This window comes from Ochotona princeps, chromosome 2 (genome assembly GCF_030435755.1).
Source record: "Ochotona princeps isolate mOchPri1 chromosome 2, mOchPri1.hap1, whole genome shotgun sequence".
Taxonomy (NCBI): Eukaryota; Metazoa; Chordata; class Mammalia; order Lagomorpha; family Ochotonidae; genus Ochotona; species Ochotona princeps.
The window spans coordinates 80551917-80571923 of record NC_080833.1 but is presented as its reverse complement, the minus strand read 5'-3'; the positions used below and the strand labels follow the sequence as shown (position 1 = coordinate 80571923).

General features: G+C 47.7%; 1 protein-coding gene across 4 annotated transcripts in view; it reads right to left on the bottom strand.

The window, feature by feature from the left end:
• Positions 1-20007, bottom strand: part of SLC44A3 (solute carrier family 44 member 3) — a 76710-nt gene that overhangs the window by 45971 nt on the left and 10732 nt on the right. For all 4 annotated transcript variants that reach the window (XM_058659343.1, XM_058659349.1, XM_058659328.1 and 1 more), the window contains exons 6-9: positions 11416-11576; positions 9575-9664; positions 8319-8443; positions 4888-5074 (exon numbers count right to left, since the gene is read on the bottom strand). In XM_058659343.1, the coding sequence (XP_058515326.1) occupies positions 4888-5074; positions 8319-8443; positions 9575-9664; positions 11416-11576 (563 nt within the window). The remainder of the gene's footprint in view (positions 1-4887; positions 5075-8318; positions 8444-9574; positions 9665-11415; positions 11577-20007) is intronic.

Below are 20007 nucleotides of genomic sequence, written 5' to 3'. Positions count from 1 at the left end.
GTGTGGTCGCTAGCAGGCTTTTGTGAAATAACTTCTATTATCTTGTAAGCCTCTTTAAAAAAAACAACTAGAAAAATGGACAATGTCCTTTTAAACTGTCTTCTCAAAATGTGTCAGGAAGAGCTCAGAATGAACCACAAGCTGCAGCTGGTACTAAACAGTTTGGTGCTACTTAGTTCATCCTTGAGAGGGGGTTTCATACCATTTCCCATAACCACAATGGCAAAAGGAAGCAGGCAGGGAGGCTTAACATCCATGGAGTCAGAGCCAGCCTGGATTCCGGGCCTCCTCCGCTGTCTGCTTACCAAGCCTGGGCCTTTGCCGATCAAACGCACGCATTCTGCATCCACCTCTTCTAACCACAGTTCGGAGCTACAGGGAACGCTCCCTGCATTTCTTTATTACGTTTTTTTTTTTTTCATTGCATAGACTTCAGGCTACTAGGCAACCATAATGGCAACCGGGAGTGAACAGATCATCCCGGCTCCTTCCAACCCACGAGCGGCACCTGCTGGACACTGCGGGTAACTGCACTTTCCACCTGTCCCAGACTGAACGTCTCAGAGTTCTGTTACAGATAACTGCTGGAGTCCTTGTTCTGCTGTGTTGGAATACGTCCCTAACAAGCCAGAATGTGTCAGCGAGTTGATATATTGAGGGTCACAAGAGAAATAGTTCATCTGGCCAAATATGATCCTCTCAGCTTTTTCTGTGCCTACTTTGGAAACCCTTCCACAAAAGCACTCCCCAGACGGAAGACAGACCTTGCGCTCATGTAGCTGTTGGAAGGGACGTGAAGTGAGTTGCACATGCTCTGTGCAGGGTGCACGCACAGCCTCCCGGGAGTGCAGCTGGGGCACCTCCTGCAGATCAAAGCGGGCTGCAGCTGCAGACCTGCCCATGGGCCGCTCCGGCACCAGGTGGACAGACTTTGGGAGACAAAAGAGGTTCTGTGCACCTGGGTCAGCTCACAGCGAGTGGCAGGAGAGTCATGTGGCCCGAGAGGCCAGGCTGTGATGGCTTGTCTGATGCCCGACCCGAGTGGGGAGGGGAACAGTGACCCTGTGCCCTATAATTGCTGACACCAGCTCATGGGCCCCGTTCCTGTGTGGCCTCCTGTGCCTCTCACCCTTGCCGTCTTGCTCCTTCCGGTGATGGAGAATGGTCACTCTCGCCGCAGGATCCTTAACACCACATTTCCTTCAGACACAAAGTACAAGCTCCAGGCCTCCCTGCCTGTCCTGGTCCCAATCCTGGCAGCTAAGGCATCTCATGGTTCTGTAAGCCATGAGCCCAATTCAGGCCCAAATAGGGGGAATCCGCGGGGGGAGGAGGCTGAGAACTTATCCCTCCCTGGCCCCACCCCCTAGCTCTCTTTTCCCAGAATCCCCTTCTACTGATTTCCAGCCTGCCAGGGTTGCAAAGTGCCTTGTCTCCCAAAGGCCCATCTGTTGGCCACTCGGTCTCCAGTGTGGAGATATTGGGAGGCAGAGGGCTCCTTAAGAAGTAGAGCATAGTTGGAGGTGATTAGGAACTGGGCTGCTGGCATTCTGCAGGGATACATCTAGTTCTAATGCGATGCTGGTTTGTTCTGGAGAGATGGCTGAGGATAGCCTGACGCCTCCCCACCGCCGTGGGCTTCCTGCATGCCCATGGGATGCGCATGCCTGCACTCCCACATGATGCCAGTCACCGTGAGGTCCTTCCCAGAGCTGCAGGGACTGCTGCTTGCACTTTCAGCCTCCAAAGCTGTGAGTTAAATCAACCTGTATTCATTATAAATGGCCCAGCCAGGGGAATTTTGTTCTATCAACAGAAAACAGATGAATAGAGAGCTTATCCTGTGAGAAGCCTTCCCTGACGGACACAACCCGGCGAGCAGGGCCAGTCCTGCCGCTCTTGGAGCTCCCCGCACTTTCCCGTCATCACATTCATCAATCCTTACTGTGAGCAGGTCCAGCGGTCAGTCTACCTGCTCGACTTGAAGTATGGGGAGCAGAGGCCACTGGGGTCCTGTTCCCCACCTTTCTTTCTCTAGTGCCTCACCCAGCGCCTCCTCCCGTCAGTGCTTACCAAATACCTGTGAATTAAAGGAAGGACAGGTGTGCCCTGCTGGGTTCTGTTCACAGACATAGCCCACTTCATCCAGACCCACAGCTAGTAACAGCCTGTGGTCAGGGCACTCAGACCCTAACAGACCATGATCCTATACTCTGCCTTCTAAGATTTCATGCACTGCTGGACAATTTTCTAAGGCCAACAGCTCTGTCAGTCCCTCAGAGCCACTTCCTAGTGCTCTGGCCCCGGCACCTCCTGCCAGACTGCACTCCCACTGGCTCTGGCTGCCATGTTGCCCAGCAACTGCACACTGTGGCCACTCCATGGCCAACGCCTACATGAGGAAGGCAGTTCCTGTAGCCTTCAATGGTGCTTCACCTTGAATAGAAAAACCCGACAAGATCTAGTGTTTATGTCTTTGCTTTGAACGAGGGACTCATTGCACTCCTGGCTCTAGTTAAACGAAGTCCACCAACCGACTTACGAAGAAACCCTGCCTTGTTCCTTGTAACTTGAACACAATAGTGCATAAACCACAAGGAGAATGTGATGCTTAGAAGGGAGGATGTGACAAACGCCCAGTGCACAGCGGATATGCAGGAAGCTTCAACACGATCCCTTCTTGTGCCAAGGCCATGGCCCTCCTTGGCGACTGGGACTGAGTGGACAGGAAGAGAGCAAGGCCGAGGAAGACTGCCCAGTGTTGCTCTAGCGGACACGGCTGCCTCCCTCTTCTCTAGGGTTTGAATTGTGCATAGATGCTCCCAGGTGAATCACATCTCCTGGCTTTCTGTGCACATACGCGTGCCATGGAATTAGGATTTGGTCAATGAGGCGAGTGGGAAGTGCTGCCTGCGACCTCCAGAAAGGGTCACTTGGCTTCCCCCCCATCACTATCCTGAGAAAAAACACATAGAAGTAGGAGCAGGAGTGCCTGTTTCAACCACGAAGTGGATGCAAAGGATGGAGGATATGGAACAAGAAAAAAGGTTTCTGGGTCCTTGGTTAGGCTAGCACGGCTCTCTTCCTGATGGATTTCATCTACCGGAGAGAGAAATCAGTGCTTCTCAGTTCTTCTGAGTTTTCATTCACTCCCAGAACACAACATCATGCTGACTGATGACAGGATGTATCTGTTTAGACAAGGCTGCTTCCTTGACAATGACCAGAAGTTCAACACAGGTCCTTGGTAAGCTTCCAGACTCCCTCTGCAGAACAGACTGCCTCTAGGGCACTCTGCAGTTAGGAATCAGGGCTTCTGAGGTCTGCCCCTTCTGGGGAGCCTGCTGGCCGTGACAGTGAGCCATTAGACACTCCAGTGGAGATGGAAAGGACCGTGCCCAAGAAGCTGCTACACAGCAGCTCTTACATCAAACAGCCATGTAGGGACAAAACACACTTGACCCAACTGTTAAAGCACATCATTCACTCGGTAGTTCTGACACCGGATGTGGTGATACAGTCTCAGAAAGCAACTTGCTCATGTGTGTTCATATCTGAGTGTGAACCTGGGCCTGAGCAGATCAAGAAGAGGTGTTGAAGAAGACCAAGAGTGGGGCTCTCAAAAGGAAGCCCACCTTCCAGCTGCCCGTCCTCAGGCTCTCTGTGGCTGCTAGTCCACATGGCCTCACGTTGTGATACAAGTATGTGCACTGTGATCAGGAGCTTGGCCAGAGGCAGAGTGACCACAGCACTCGGCTCGTTGCTGTGGTTATCAGGGAAGGAAGCAGTGGAATGAGACATGCTGGTATCAAGCTCCTTACCAAGTCAGCACTTAAGAATGGCAGTGCTGGGCCCGGTGGCATGGCCTAGCGGCTCAAGTCCTTGCCTTGAAGGCCCCGGGATCCCATATGGGCACCGGTTCTAATCCCAGCAGCTCCACTTCCCATCCAGCTCCCTGCTTGTGGCCTGGGAAAGCAGTTGAGGACGGCCCAAAGATTTGGGACCCTGCACCCGCGTGGGAGACCCGGAAGAGGTTCCTGGTTCCCGGCTTCAGATCGGCACAGCACCGGCTGTTGCGGCTCACTTGGGGAGTGAATCATCGGATGGAAGATCTTCCTCTCTGTCTCTCCTCCTCTCTGTATATCTGACTTTGTAATAAAAATAAATAAATCTTTAAAAAAAAAGAATGGCAGTGCTGTAGAACTGGGTATACATATAGATTCACATGGTTTGAGGTGGCATACATACATACATTTGCATTCCAACCCAAATCATGTGAATCTGAAATCTCAGAAGAGAACAGGTCCCAGGGGTTTGTGTTTCAGGAAGGCACCATTGCATACCCTGAGGCATACCTTTGGTGGGGATCCATAGTTTGGATGTAACAGGAGGACACAGGATATAGTATCTCTTTTAGTTTTGGGACAAAAGCAATGTGAACTGCTACCTGCACTTGCTTTAAACTTCAGCTGAGCCTGCTAGGCACAACAAACTTTAAAACACAGTCTTTCTTGCCTTCTTTTATTGCCTACTGACTTGATAGGGGTTGGCTAATTCCCTTGGAGAAAATTAAACTTGGAGACATTTGATAAATATTCTTTGTTCATATGAGTCTTATAGTTTTCCCTAAAGCTTTCAATCCTTACTGAACTTGTTCTCTCATGAAACACAAGCTAGCCTTCTTTATTTAAAACCCATATAAAAGAGGGAAAGGTATTTCCCACTCCCTTCCCTCATTCCCTGGGCCTCTCCCAAGCCCAACCAACCGAGTCCCAGCTCCATCACTGTTATCAGACACCTCGGGCTGCACAGGGGCCGTGGTGCTTACAGAAATGGTGATGGCTTCTAGAAACAGTGCCAAGATGTCAGACCTGTCCAGTCCCTTACCTGCAGTTCCCAGGCTCAGCAGCACAGCCACCCAGAGGACCCAGAAGAACATGAGGATGGCAAATGTCCACAGTGGCTGCCAGAACAGGAACGGAGCACTGCGGATGGCTTTATGCGTGACTTGGAAAATCTCAACTGTCAGCCCTATTCTCTTCCTCAGCACCAAAATCAGGGTGAGCAGCACGGCCTGGTGAGAGAAGCAACACGTGATTTCAAGGTAACAAAATGCCAGGTACAGGGGGAAACAAATCCCACTCTCTTGCATCCCAGCCAACAGCTCTGCGAAGAGGCTCTCCACTTCTGTTGCAATTGGACATAGCAATGTGCAAACCCTTTCTTGAGCCCCTGTGTGTGCTGGCCCCTGTGCTCTGGCTTACAGGCAGAATGGGCAACACAGGGTCCTGCCCTAAAGACTCCTGAAGTTTTCAGATAGCAAGAGAACAAAGTGAGAATGAGGTTCTCTAGGGCCAGGGAGATGTCTGTGGTTCCCTCTGTCCCAAGCCAAGATGTTGAAAGAGGGTTGAGGAACATTGGGCAAAAAGGGGAAAGACAGAGATGTTACCTCCAAGCAGTCCTCCCCGCATGGAAGTATCTAGAAATCTCTCCTATGAACCAAAATTGTCCTTCAGCCCCACAATCCCCTCCAGCCACTGCCATCCCTCTCATTCTCACATCCAATCTTCCTGCCTTGTCTATACTCTCCAGCTATTCCCTCATGCCCTGTTCTTCAAATGTCCACAAACTCCAGAGCTTTATACCCTATGGATGATTCACCTCATCCAGACCTCACTAACCTTGTGGTCTTTCTGCCCTGGACCCCCAGCCACATCCTCACTCTGCCTCCATCCCTCCATCTACCTCAGCGCAAGGCACAGCCAAGATGCCCCCTGCCTGCTCCAAGTCCATCTGTGGTTCTCAGTGTCTCTGGATAATGACTGCAGAGTGGGACCTTACCATGTGACGCCCTCCCAGGACCTGCCTCTCACACTCACATCAGCTGTTCTGCCAAGGGGGCTCATGGCTGCCCAGGGGGCCTCATGGCTGCTGTGCCCTGGGATGTCCTGTCTCCTGCTGCCCTGCAGGATCTCACGGTAGAGACAGAACACTCAAGAGCAGTGCATGAACTGCAGAAGCCCATGCCGGAAGCAGAACCTCCTGGGTCTGCAGTGCTTGCGGTGTGGGTCAGGAGAGGCCAGGCAAGATCCCCAGTGGGAGTCCAGGGTGTTGAGCAGGGACTTTGCTTCCTGTGCCTTCACTGCCAACACAATCAACATAGAAGGCAGACTTAAGCTATTAGTTACAATTTTATCAAAGTCAAGGGAAACGTTTAAGCAAATAAACTTGCCTTTTAGTTCTCAAATGGTACGCTTACAAATGTGTATATATAAATGCATGTCTGTAATACATATATGTTTTATATATATGCAGGCATAATCTTTATGGATGAGACAATGCCCTCCTGACATTTCAGGGCACTCTGCAAGGATGTCCATTAGAAGGGATGGGTCACCTCTCGTTCACTGCTTCCCCCAATCTTGACAGAGATCAGTGTCACCTACCGGGCCTGGACTGGGACGAGGCTGCCTGGACTAGGCAAGCAGGTGGCAGAGGTCAGGACCAGACTCTGGCTCTTCTGGGCTGAGCAGCTTCAGGGAGCTGAATTTCCACATGTCCTCCTAGCTGATGCCCTGGGGTGAGTCTTGAATGCCACTCACCCCAGTGCACCTGTTGCTGCTGGAGGCTATGTTGAAACTACTTAGAGAGTGTCCACAGGTGGCTCTCATCTTCTAGAAGAGTGTCCACTAGTTGGCCTGTAACGCAGTTGTGGGGAACTCAGGAGAGACTTTGCCCAGCTGGTCCTCATAGTGGGCAGGGGTCTCTCTGCAATTCAAGCCCCACTAACTGAGGCTATCTGAGTCACTGCTAGGTTGTAACATGGGAAGGCAGAGAGGTACAAGTTGAGATGAGCAAGAAGGGATTAGAGGCAAGGCAGGTGGCCCCCTTTTCCCTCTGCTCTAGGAAAGGGCAGTGAGGGAAAAGGAGAAGAGTGGCTCATCACCTCCTTCCCTTTGGAGGTCAACGCTGGACAAGAGTGACTGCACTTGACTTTCTCTTCTGATGGGCTTGTTCCTGAGCTGTGCAATGCCTTGTGGGAGGAGGAGCAAGGCTGGCTAGTGGGGATCTAAAGCTGGACCCCGGGGCATGGCCTCTCCTTTGATGCACAACCTGCTAAGTTCTCCAGCAGAGCACCAGGCTCTGCCCTGCAGGTGGCATTAGGACCTCACCCCACCCACTTCGGGTTACCTTTGAGCTTCCATGATGGATACGCCCCTTGAGAGATGGAGGCCACACCCCCATAGACAACCTTGAGATAGCATTCACAATGCACAGATGAGGAGGCCCAGGCATGTCTCAGGCTTATACAGTGGGTGGTGAAGCACAACCTGCAAGGGCTGGGCCCCTATCCTACGTGCCATAGCACCCTGTAGCCCTTCATCTTCTTGTGGGGCACGGGCTAGCTTGTGTTTTATGGCTGGCTGGCTGCACTGCCAAGCACACAGCCCTGTGCACAGTCGGAGCTGGGTGAGAGTGGTGATGCCCAAGAATCTGGGGCTCTAAGGATGAAGAGCGGAGCTGGCTCACTCTGCCCCTGGAGGCGTGGCTGCATCCTGCCCTCCCACCAGCCACTGTGGGGTTCTAATGGACACAGGTGAAAGCAACCCCCTCTCCCATGGCCTCACCTAGCATGAGAGACCCCAACATCCGGGAACTGAAGCACTTCTCCAGGGAGAGAGAACCAGCCATGGCTGAGAGACTCGCTGAGCTTGGGGAACGCTCCTGTTGCTACTTGTCTATGGAGTGCCCAGTAGGGCCACTGACCAGCCCTGATGACCAGCAGTTACCTGAACCAAATCCCCGACTTAGCAAGGGACTTTACTGGGTCGCAGTGGCCAAGAACCAGTTCCTGCAGTCTGCCTGTTTTCAATAAGCAGGTGCTCTGAGGAGGTGGCAGGTTCTCTGAGAACCAAAATAACCCCACAGGCCAGCAGGTTTGGAAAGAAAGGGCTCTGTGAGCTCTGGAGCGAGAGTGCCAGGCAGCGATTGGCTGGAAGGGGTGGCTTCCTCCCAAACAGGAAATCGGACACTCCTAAGCTTATCCCTCCACCTCGGGTGCACCCAGGGGCATTGGGATGACAGTGGCCATCTACCAGGATGCAAGGCAGCCCTTGGACTGGTAAAACCAACCCAAGGAGACCAAAGCCCTTTTTTTTCTACTTTGAAGTTTCTGACTGAAACTTTGATACAGTCATGGATACACACTCTGAGGTGAAGGAAAAACAAATGTTCATTGAGTCTAGCAAGGGTTCAGTGACTTGGATTTCGGAGTCTAGGCTGGCCACTGGGTGCCCTACTGGCAAGGGTTTTCTTACCGTGAGGATGGTGGACACGATGGCGAAGCCCAGCACACACTTCATGTTCTCCCTCTCGGTGTCCAGCTCTATGCTGAGGCCGCTGGTGTAGTCATAGTAGAGCCACCACAAGACGCCACAGACAACTGTAAAACACACACAACTAGAACTTTGCCCTGAGAAGCTGCCTGGTGGGGAACTGTCCCCCGGAGTCTGCTCCCTGCTGGAGAGCAGGCAGCCATGCCCAGACAGGGTCTAATGGCCCTGAACTGCACCGCTGTCAGCTGTTGCCCTCTGCAGGGCTGGCTGGGCCGAGCCGGGGCAGCCCGTGGAGAATGTGCTAGTCTTGGGACCTCTGCCTGTCTTGGAAAGACCCAGAACCACAGGTGTCTAGCCCATAGGTTGTGTGTGTGTGTGTGTGTGTGTGTGAGGGGCCACGGGAGGGTCCAAAGTCTAAAATTTTCACACATGCTCCCATGGGATTTGGGTACTGACCACTCACCTACACAGCCAGGTGGTTCGGTTGGACCTGTCGGAATAAGTACATGAGAGGCTCCTCCTGAAGACACTGTCCCTGTAAATAGCTTTCAGTACAAACACTCGCTATGCCACGTCCTTGTTACTATGGGAAGGTCACAGATGTCTACTAGTCCAGATGGAGAACATCCTTCAGGAGTCGCCATGCCTGGCCGCCCTCATGGGGCTCCAGGGCACCCTGCTGCTGGGGGCAGAGCTGCCTAATCGAATGAATGAATCAGTGCAGTCATAATAGTACCATGCCATACCAGTTGGCAAATTGCTATGCTTCGAGCCCCTCACATGTTCCTGACCCACAGACCTTTCCAAACAACCTCCGGTGAGACTCACAATCCAAGGCCCAGAGGTAAATGACAGATCCAGCACACAGTCTCCAATACCCTACTCTTGCACTGATCTATGTCTCTTTTCTCCACAGAAGAAATTCTTCAAATACTTCCAACAGACATTGGAAGACTGGATGTGATCCTGTCCCAGGACCACTCAGTGGGCAGGCTCCCGCCAGGGCCACACACCTACAGCAGAAGGAGCAGCAGGCCAGGCCTTGCCTTGGCTCATGTCTGTGAGATGTCAGAAGCTCCTGTTGTCTCGGGGTCTGGGGTTTCTCAGATGTGAAATGTTAGGGCTAGACTAGGTAGCCCCTAAGACCCCAAGTCATTAAAAAAAATTACCAAATTCTAAGTTGTGTACTCACGGGAAGGCTTTTCAATTAATCAAAAGATGTCAATTAAGATACTTACACAACATTCCCAAAATAACCAATGAGATGAAAATATGAACCAGAAGGGTTGTGATGAACCGGAAGGTGAACATCATGGCCAAAGACAAGGCTGGAAAAAAACAAGGGAAACTTACAAAGCTCAACAACAACAGAGGAAAGGGTAAAGACGGTGAGATGACGATGACCAAATATTGCAGAGGTTGAGCGTTTTAGCTAATCTCCCAACATTTGGGGCCACCTAGCAGACCCCAAATGAAAACAACCAGATAACACTCTGGACCTTGGAGCGCAGACAAGGTCAAGCAAGGCAGTTAGGCAGCTTCTCACAGTGACAACACTCCTTTCTAACGGAAAAGTTAAGTATCATTTCCAAATACTCAGAGCTCTTTTTTTTGCTCTTGTAAGACTAGGTGTAAGATTTTAAATTTTAGGGCCAGGTGGCGTGGCCTAGCGGCTAAAGTCCTCACCTTGAAAGCCCCGGGATCCCATATGGGCGCCGGTTCTAATCCCGGCAGCTCCACTTCCCATCCAGCTCCCTGCTTGTGGCCTGGGAAAGCAGTCGAGGATGGCCCAAAGATTTGGGGCCCTGCACCGGCGTGGGACACCCGGAAAATCCAAAAGAAGAATGCCTTTAAAATGGAAAATGTCCAGTTCTAATTATAAAATAAGCAGTCATTTCATTTTCCAATTAGCCTTTTAGGCTTATGACTTTTTCCTCAATATTTCAGTCAATTTATAAACATTTTGTTTTGAAACATGAAATCAAGACTGCACATGGATATTTCTGTGCCATGGTTAACAATATAAATTACGGAATCAGACCGATCTGGTCTTGGGCCTCAGCTCTGTCTCTACTTTCAGGTTTTCAGGAAGCTTGTGGAACAACTGAGTTAAAGGGCAAGTATCTTTTGGTACAAAACCATGCATAGTTCATGATGCACATTTTTCCTTGAAATTCTTGAAGATCCCATGAATGGCTGGTCACTCTTGGAATCACAGCATCCCAGATAAGTTATCTAAAGTCATTCTCAGTCCACATAAGAAGTCTAGAAGTTACAGAGCTGTGAGTCATTAACATCCTCAGGTTTTCAGGAACTGGTCATCTTTGGTAATAATATTACAGAATACCGAATTTATAAACTTCTAGAAACACGTTAATGCCTAACCCAAGAATTTCTTTCAAACAAGAAATTGAGGGAGAAGCTGCCATAGAAAAGAGAGGGGAGACCAAATGCTAACGGCATTGTCTAAAATTAGTGGTGGAGTGACCTGACCCATTCAGTGCTGATTCTTCACAGAGCTCGGCAAATAGAAGCATAAAAGATGGGAAGCCAAAGCGCCAAGGTGAGTAGCTGCTCTCAGAAATGCTGACAGGAGGTGGGTCTCAGCTCCACTGAAGCTGTGCTCCCATGAGCAGCTGGCCCCTGCCTGGACACCCCGTCCTCAGCCCTGGCTCACCAGCAGCCCTATGCGGAGAGGGCACTCTGCTCAGAGAACATGGTTTCCATTCTTCCCAGGGGTTGTGCCTCTCCTGGCCAGCTCCTAACGGGGCCATTGAACTTGCACATTCACCCCGATGCAGAGCTGAGGGCCAGACACTGGAACTTGATCAGTGGATTAGGTACTGCACCTGGTATCCCCACCTAGTGAGGCTTCTTGGCACACAGAAGCAGCTGGTCTTCTCCCATTCCTATTGCTCCCTCCCCAAGTTGAAACCAAAATACAGAAAGCTTCCAGAAAAAAATACATATGAAGTTTTGTGTTTAAGCAGAGAAACTAATTTTCACTGTCTCATGTAGATGAATATTAGAAACTCAGGCATTCCATAAATAGCAACTAAAACAGAAGGAAAAAAATTACCTAATGAGAGGATACAAAGGCCGAGGATGGTGTCTCTTCCCGACATGATCCCACTCAGAATTTGCTGCAGGGTGTCGACATCATTGATCAGAACAGATGCGAACAGGGAATAGCACTCAGGTGTTTGAGGGATGCACCGGTTGAACAAGGGAAAGGGCTTGCTAAAAATAAGAGACAGGTCCATTACTTATCTTTTAAAAAAAAGAGATGTTTCCTTAAAATCCTGAACAACCAAGAATGCCCAAGATTTATATCAATGAATCCTTGCTTGCAAACTGGTCCTTAACTAGTGCTTTGGACGGACAACTGTCCATGAAACACCTAAACTTGGGGAGTCACATTTTAAAACAAAAACTGAATATGTTTAAGGTGTCCAAAGTGATGTCTTGACACACAAATTATGAAATAATTACCTCAGTCAAGCTAATTAACATATGCATTACCTTACATAGTTGCTATTTTTATTAGTGAGAACACTTAACCCTACTTGCTTTGCGAATTTCAATTACCAATGAAAATTATTAACTATAGTCACCATGTTATATATTATATCTCTAGAGTTTATTACCCTACATAACTGAAACCTATACTTTTTTTTTTTAAGATTTATTCATTTTATTACAGCCAGATATACACAGAGGAGAGACAGAGAGGAAGATCTTCCGTCCGATGATTCACTCCCCAAGTGAGCTGCAACGGGCCGGTGCGTGCCGATCCGATGCTGGGAACCAGGAACCTCTTCCGGGTCTCCCATGCGGGTGCAGTGTCCCAACGCATTGGGCCGTCCTCAACTGCTTTCCCAGGCCACAAGCAGGGAGCTGGATGGGAAGTGGAGCTGCCGGGATTAGAACCGGCGCCCATATGGGATCCCGGGGCTTTCAAGGCGAGGACTTTAGCCGCTAGGCCACGCCGCCGGGCCCATAAAACCTATACTGTTTTGACTGACATCTGCCATCCCCCGCTTGGCCCCAACATTTGTTTCTATAAATGCCATTTTTCTGGATTTCACATACAATGCGATCACGCAAGGATTTGTCCTTGCAGATTCATTTACACATTTGAAAGGCAGACTTACAGAGTGGGACGGGAAAAGAGACGAAGAAAGAAACAGAGATCTTCCGCATTGTCTAACATATCATTCACTCATTACAATGTTAATTAACCCCATAATGTTGGAAACTGTTGTTGATGCTATGTTATGGCATTTAATTGGATGGAATGATATTCTGCCAGCTATGTCTTCAGACCAGAATTGGTCTCCCCAAGAAACTGTTGAACTGAGCTGGACAAAAAGACACTGGACTCTATGCATGGCACATGCTTGCATTGAAAGAAACAAGACTAGATTTGAACTGTAATACTGCAATAAGATGGAGTAATCCACCATGGGGGGCGCGGGGAGAGGATGGGGGAACATCAGAGCAGAAGAAACGCTGTTATAAAATGAAATGCAATAAAAATATATGTTTATAAAAAAAGAGAGAGAGATCTTTCATCCACTGGTAGTCTCCAAATAGCTTTAACGGTCAAGGCGAGGCCTGGCTGAAACCACTCCAGCTGGGTCCCCTACGAGTGTGGCAGGTTCCAAGACCTTGGGCCATTTTCTGCTGTCTTCCCAGGTAAACTAGCTGGGAGCTGGATGGAAAGTGGAGCAGCTGGGACCTGAACCAGTTCTCTCACAGGATACCAGCATCACAGGAAACAGTGAAACCTGTTGTGCCACAATGCTGGTCCCTATGTTTGTCTTATTGAACTTAGTATCACATACTCCAGGTTCATCCATATTGTTGCAAATGACAATAGTGTTGTAGTTCAGTTGGTTAGGCTACTGCTTACTGCTTACATTCTGTAAGAGCACCAGTTCAAGTTTCCCCGATTCCATTTCCAGCCCAGCTTCCTGCCAATATGCCTAGGAAGGCAGTGGAGGAAGTGAATTGGTGGATGGAAGCTCTCGCTGTCTTTGTCTCTTTCTCATTTCTCTGACACTCTCCCTTTCAAGTAAACATGTAAATCTTTCTTTTTTTAAATGGGTTTAAGTTTAGAAGCATTTTAAACATTACAAAATTGCAAAGATGATAGAGTTGCTATGAATCCCTACCCCTAAGGTTAGCATTTTACATAGCCATACTACACAAGAATTAGCATTAGAACTGTACTATTAACCAAACTCTGAAGCCTTTGTTCACACTGTATTATGTCTAACAACTTTCTTGTTCCAGGAGCCAATCCAAGGTACCACACTGCATTGGATTGTCCGGGTTCCTCTTTTGTCTGAGAGAACTACCTAACTTCTCCCTGATTCTCATGACCACATATTTTTGTAAATTGTCCTCTATTTGTAGAATCTCCCCTATTTTTTCTTCATCCTTAAACTGCAACGATGGGCCTTCAGAAAAACTGTCACAGAGATGAAGTGCCCCTCTCCTAGAATCACATCAGGGAATGACAACATGACACTGCTGGTGAGGTTAACTTGGATGCCTGGACACAGGCTGCCTGGGGAGTGATTTTCTCTTTCTGTATTCATTTCTTTTTTTTTTTTTTTTTAAGATTTTTTAAATTGTTATTGGAAAGCCGGATATACACAGAGGAGGAGAGACAGAGAGGAAGATTTCCGTCCGATGATTCACTCCCCAAGTGAGCCGCAACGGGCCTGTGCACCCCAATCCTATGCCGGGAACCAGGAACCTCTTCTGGGTCTCCCATGTGGGTGCAGGGTCCCAATGCATTGGGCCATCCTCAACTGCTTTCCCAGGCCACAAGCAGGGAGCTGGATGGGAAGTGGAGCTGCTGGGATTAGAACTGGCGCCCATATGGGATCCCAGGCGTTCAAGGTGAGGACTTTAGCCGTTAGGCCATGCCGCTGGGCCCTCTGTATTCATTTCTTTGGTAGCCCTGGTGCCTGGCTCATGCTCAAGGGAAAGGAAATTAAGCTCCAACTCCCAGAGGGAGTAATAGCTCTCCATATTGTTTGGAAAGCTCCAGTAGGAAGTATATAATTCTTTCCCCTCATTTATTTTCTCATTGATTTATATTAGTGTAAATTGTGGGCATCTTATTTACACATTTATTCATTTTTGGTTTAAAATTTAATTCAATCTTTTTTTCCTGTTGCTCAAACTGTTCCATCTTTGGCCACTTGGAGGTCTTTCACCTGCCATCCCCACCCTCCGCTGTCTTTGCTTTCTGGCTCTCCAAGGTAACTCCAGGCTTAGCTGATATTTTCTTGATCCAAGCTCTAGGCTCAACCATTTCTCCAAGGAGCCCTTTGAGAGCAGAAATAGACACTGCTCATTGTGCTCATTGCTACTGGGGGACTCACTGGCTCCAGGCCCTCTTACAGTCATCCCTCCCACACACTTTCTGAATGGCTAACCATACCCCTGTTGTGTACAGACTTAGCACCCAGAGCAATGGTTACACACAATTCTTTCTGTTTTTAGCTTTCCATGCCCTGTTGCAAAGCTGTTTTTGAGTGAGCTCCTTTTCTCTCTGCCCCTTTCTGTGCAGCAATCATACGTTTCTCAAATGATTAGATTCTTCCGTCAGGCTATGCTCTCTGAGACCTTTTTTATTTGCATAAAGTTCACTATGTTGGGCATTGATATGAGCAGAGGCAATTCTGAAAAGTTTTTTATTTATTTTAGAGAACTCGTGTGACTCTATCCTTGTCCCTCTTGTCCCTAAGAGGGGTGGAGGGTGCTATTCCTAGCTCTGATGAGAGAGGTTATAGGGGGAACTGAGAGGGCTCAGGGAACCCCAGGGGTTATGTTCTGAGCCACCCTGAGCAACCTGAGGGGGAGTGTGGGCACAGAGTGGATAGCTGCAGCTAAGCAGCTGACTGCCTGCCCTGTGGCTCCCTGAGGTCCAGATGTGGACCACATGTGCAAGGGTCCCAGCATGGAGTCGGTGGCTCAGACCCACCACAGTCACACAGAATGTTGTGGAGATTCTAACGGAAGCTAAAGTGGTTGCTTAAGGGCCTCCCAAATGACCAGTCTGAATTGAGATGCCCTGGAGTACAACATCCTCCTGACGCACAGGGGTATGTGCCAAGGACCCCAGGGGTGATGGCGGCCACTACAGCAAGTATGAAACCCTATAAAGACTATGCTTTTTTTTTCCTACCCACACATACTTACAATGAAGCTTAACTTATAAAAATGACTCCATAACAGAGTAACAACAATAAATTCAATATTTGAACATTATACCATAATCAAAGATTTCATCATGCTACTCCAAATGGTCCACAATTTAGCATTGTTCAATGCTGCTATTTTCTAGTTAATTTGCAGAATGTGGTTGACCATGTTTAGGAAGGACAGTTGCATGTGAAGGACATTGCAGCAAGAGAGCCCTGAAGACCCCAAAAGCACTGGCCAGAACCCCTCCCATGCCCAGACAAAGCTGGTGCCCTCTCCCCTTTTCTCCTTGCTTTTGCATGCTGGGGAAGGAAGTGTGGGGCAAGTCCAGAGAGAGAGAGAGAGAGAGAGAGAGAGAGAGAGGTGATCACAAACCCCTGGGGACCTGAGCCTCACATGCTTTTGGTCTCAGCTGGGGAGGGGAAGAAGTCTGACCCTTCCCTTACACTAGAAGTCGATCATGTTGGGTTGAACATTCTAATGTTGGAATCAAAAACATCTTTTCAATTTAACATACACAAGATCAGAGAAGTCTTGGCTGCCTGCCTGTTTTCCTGCAGGGGTAGATAAGGAACTAGCCCCACTGGATATACATAAACAGATGAGAGAAACAAAAATAAAGCCGATTTCTGATCATTTGCTCTTGCTTAATTGTTACACACAAAATGTATTCATCTATTCGTTTATGCCTGTATACAAACATAAAGCACACATACAGTACTTCTCTTTAGGCAAAAAGCATACTGCTCTTTAGTTGGCTTGAGCAAATATTAGTACACCTTGTAGCTCTGTTCATAGCAGCCTGCAAGGGACTGCTCTGATTTTTTTTTTTAATTGGAAAGGCAGATACACAGAGAGGAGGAGAGAAGGAGAGGAAGATCTCCCATTCGTTGATTCACTCTCCATGTGACCGCAACGGTGGAGCTGTGCTGATCTGAAGCCAGAGACCAGAGTCTCTACTGGGTCTCCCACGTGGGTGCAAGGTCCCAAGGCTTTGGGCCATCCTCGACTGCTTTCCTAGTAGGGAGCTGGACGGGAAGTGGGGCTGCTGGGATTAGAACTGGTGCCTACATGGGATCCCGGCGCATTCAAGGCGAGGACTTTAGCCATTAGGTCGCTGTGCTGGGCCCTTTTATTTAAAAATTAACTAATTATTAATTAATTTTTATTGGAAATGCAGATATACGGAGAGGAGAAGAGACAGAGAGGAAGAGATTTCTCTGATTTTTAATGAGGTGCAATTTGCATGCAGCGACAGGCAGATTTTAAAAGCATCCAGGGAGCCACTTTTGCCCTGTTCCTCTCTGGACGGGGAGCATTTCCAGCAGCCCACGACATCTCCTCAGAGCACCTTCCAATCTGGCCCCATCCCTTTCCAGGCACCGCCGACCCGATTTCTGTTGCTAGAATACTTTTGACTCTTGCATAATTCCACTGAAACAGAGTCACTGGAGATGCATGCTTTTGAACCCCTCTTCTTTTGTGCAGCCATGGCATCCTTCCGATGACTGTCATTCCACGGTATAATCATGCCATAATTTGCTTATTTGCGTTCCTGCTTTTTGTCATGTGAGCTGTTTCCATTTGGGGTCTTATAAATTCAGTTGCTATAAATATTTGTACATATATATCATAATCTATGGATGGACATTTTTCACTCGTTTGGGATTAATACCTACAAATGGGTTCACTGGGTGGAATGGTAAGTTTATACTAAACTTTATGCAGAACTACCAATTTTTCCCACACTACATTATTTTGTACACTTGTACCAATGATACATGAGACATCTAGATGTTGCACATCCTCACCAGTACTGGGTATCTATTTATAAATTGTTTTATGACTCATTCTGAAGGGAAAAAAAAGGAAAATGTTATCAGAACTGAAAGAAACACTGTAAGTCCTTCTAGGAGATGTGTCTGCTCTTTAGTTTTCATTTGAATTTCTTTGATGTGAGTCTATTGTCACACACCTACCGGCTGTTTGCACATCTTCTTCTAAGTCGTGTTTAAATCTGTTGCCTGGTTCTGTGGGGGCTATTTGTCTTTTATTGATTTAAACCAAGAGACAGCTAAATTTGAACACTGTCTGTTTTTGTCATAAAGCCCTTTCCCCATGTTCCATGTTTGCCTTTGTGCTACAGTCGCACAGAGCACATATAACCCACACTGCCTTACAAAGTCTGAGATATTTGCTTACCTGATCTTTCACCAAAACCTTGCTATCCTTGGTTTAAACAGATTCTTTTAGATATATATGTATGTGTGTGTATCTATCTATCATCTATCTAAAACATATTCTGGGTTTCAGCAATATTGTGTATATATACACACATACACATATGTTTGTATGTGTATATGTGTGTGAGTACATTTTCTTCTAGAACCTTAAGAGTTAGGGCTAAGATTCACCTCATATTTATTTTCATGTATGGCATGAGGTTTAAAAAAAGTCCAGATTTGAGGCTGGCATTGTGTCACAGCATGTAAAGCCACTGCTTAGGACACCAGCAGCCCATATAGGCCTGGTTTGAGTCCTGGCTGCTCCACTTTTGATCCAGCTCCCTGCTAATGTGCCCGGGAAAGCAGCAGAGGATGAGCCAAGTCCTTGGGCCCCTGCACCCATGCAGGAGACCAAGAGGAAGCTCCAAGCTCCTATCTTTGTACTAGCCCAGTTTCAGCCACTGTGGCCTTTTAGGGAGGGAAGACTATCTGCTGAGTAGCAAGTCTACCTCCTGCTTTCCAATTACCAAACCCTCTAATTTCTTTTTTCTTGCTATTACTAAACAGATTCTTCACCTAACAAGTTTGGATTGTTCTGAAAGTGAATGTTATGTGAACTTGCTTCAGTGTTTTTGAAAAATAAGATCAGATAGATATTTAAGGTCATTTGCTTTTCCCAAGACCTCAATTTTGACAACACTGGTGTTTTGTAGGCATTTGGTAATCCTGTGCTGATGAAAAGTGACCCCTCTTATTTTGGAGGGAGACACCAAGAAGCATGTAAAGCTTAGGTCACCCACATCAGGTGACTGCCTCGATGCTTCATTCACTGGGGCATTCATTTTTCCTTATTTTATATTTCTTTTATTTATATATTTTTATTTTATTATTTTTTAAAGATTCGTTTATTTTTATTACAAAGTCAGATATACAGAGAGGAGAGACAGAGAGGAAGATTTTCCATCTGATGATTCACTCCCCAAGTAACTGCAATGGGCCGGTGCGCGCCGATCCGAAGCCGGGAACCAGGAACCTCTTCTGGGTCTCCCACGTGGGTGCAGGGTCCCAAGGCTTTGGGTCATCCTTCACTGCTTTCCCAGGCCACTAGCAGGGAGCTGGATAGGAAGTGGAGCTGCTGGGATTAGAACCAGCGCCCATATGGGATCCCGGGGTGTTCAAGGCGAGGACTTTAACTGCTAGGCCACGGCACTGGGCCCTATTTATATATTTTTAAAATTGATTTATTACCATTCCTTATTTTTATTTATTTGAAGGGTATAGAGTCAGATATAGAGAGCACACATGCATGTACACACACAAAGAGAGAGATCTTCCATTCACTGGTTTACACTTCAAAGGCCACAATGGTTGGGGTTGGGCCAGGCTGAAACCAGAAACCAGGAACTTCATTCATGTTCCCAGGGGTGGCAGGGGCTCAAGCTTTTCAACCAACTTGTACTGCTCTCCCAGGTGCAAGCAATTGTGAGGAGCTAGACTGGAAGTAGAGCAGCAGGATTCAAATCAGCAGGCTGATACGGGATGCCAGAATTGTTAAGTGGCAGCTTAACCCACAGTACTAGAATAGCAGCCCCGCACGGGTGTTTCTTTAGATCACAGCTTGAGGTTTTCCCTCAATTCTACTGTTTTTCCCATTAACAAAACTTTTCTAACATTGCAGTGAATAACCTGGAGAACTCCCTGCATGTTAGATAACCCTTTATATGGGATTCACCTAAGTGAATAAGGCAGTGACATGCATGAGCACTTATATGGGAGGCTAGATACAAAGTTTACTGGGGGGAGAAAATTCAAAGTGTTTTAAAGTTTAAATAAATAAGGAACTCCAAATACAATATTATGCTGACCATCAAAGGGAAACAGATCTGCCTGCCTGTTACCTTCTGCGTTGCTTTTTCCACTGCTCTTGAAAGCTCATATTTTTGCAGGCAGACACTGAGGCTGCTGGTGTAAAAGGGCATGCTGTACCTCATATGACCGATAGGAAGAGGAAAACAAGTGAATTAAATAAAAAAGGTATTTAGAAAATGTCCTTTGACCATCTAGCCACGCTTCTCATGTTTTCCAGTCTTTTAATCTTGGCAGAGCTCTTTCACGCTAAATATGATAATTTCCAACTTCAACAAGCACTTGCTTGTGTAGGAAAAGGAAATGGAACCCTTAAGGCTATTTAGAGCTCCCTCACGTTGTCCAAGAACGGCTAG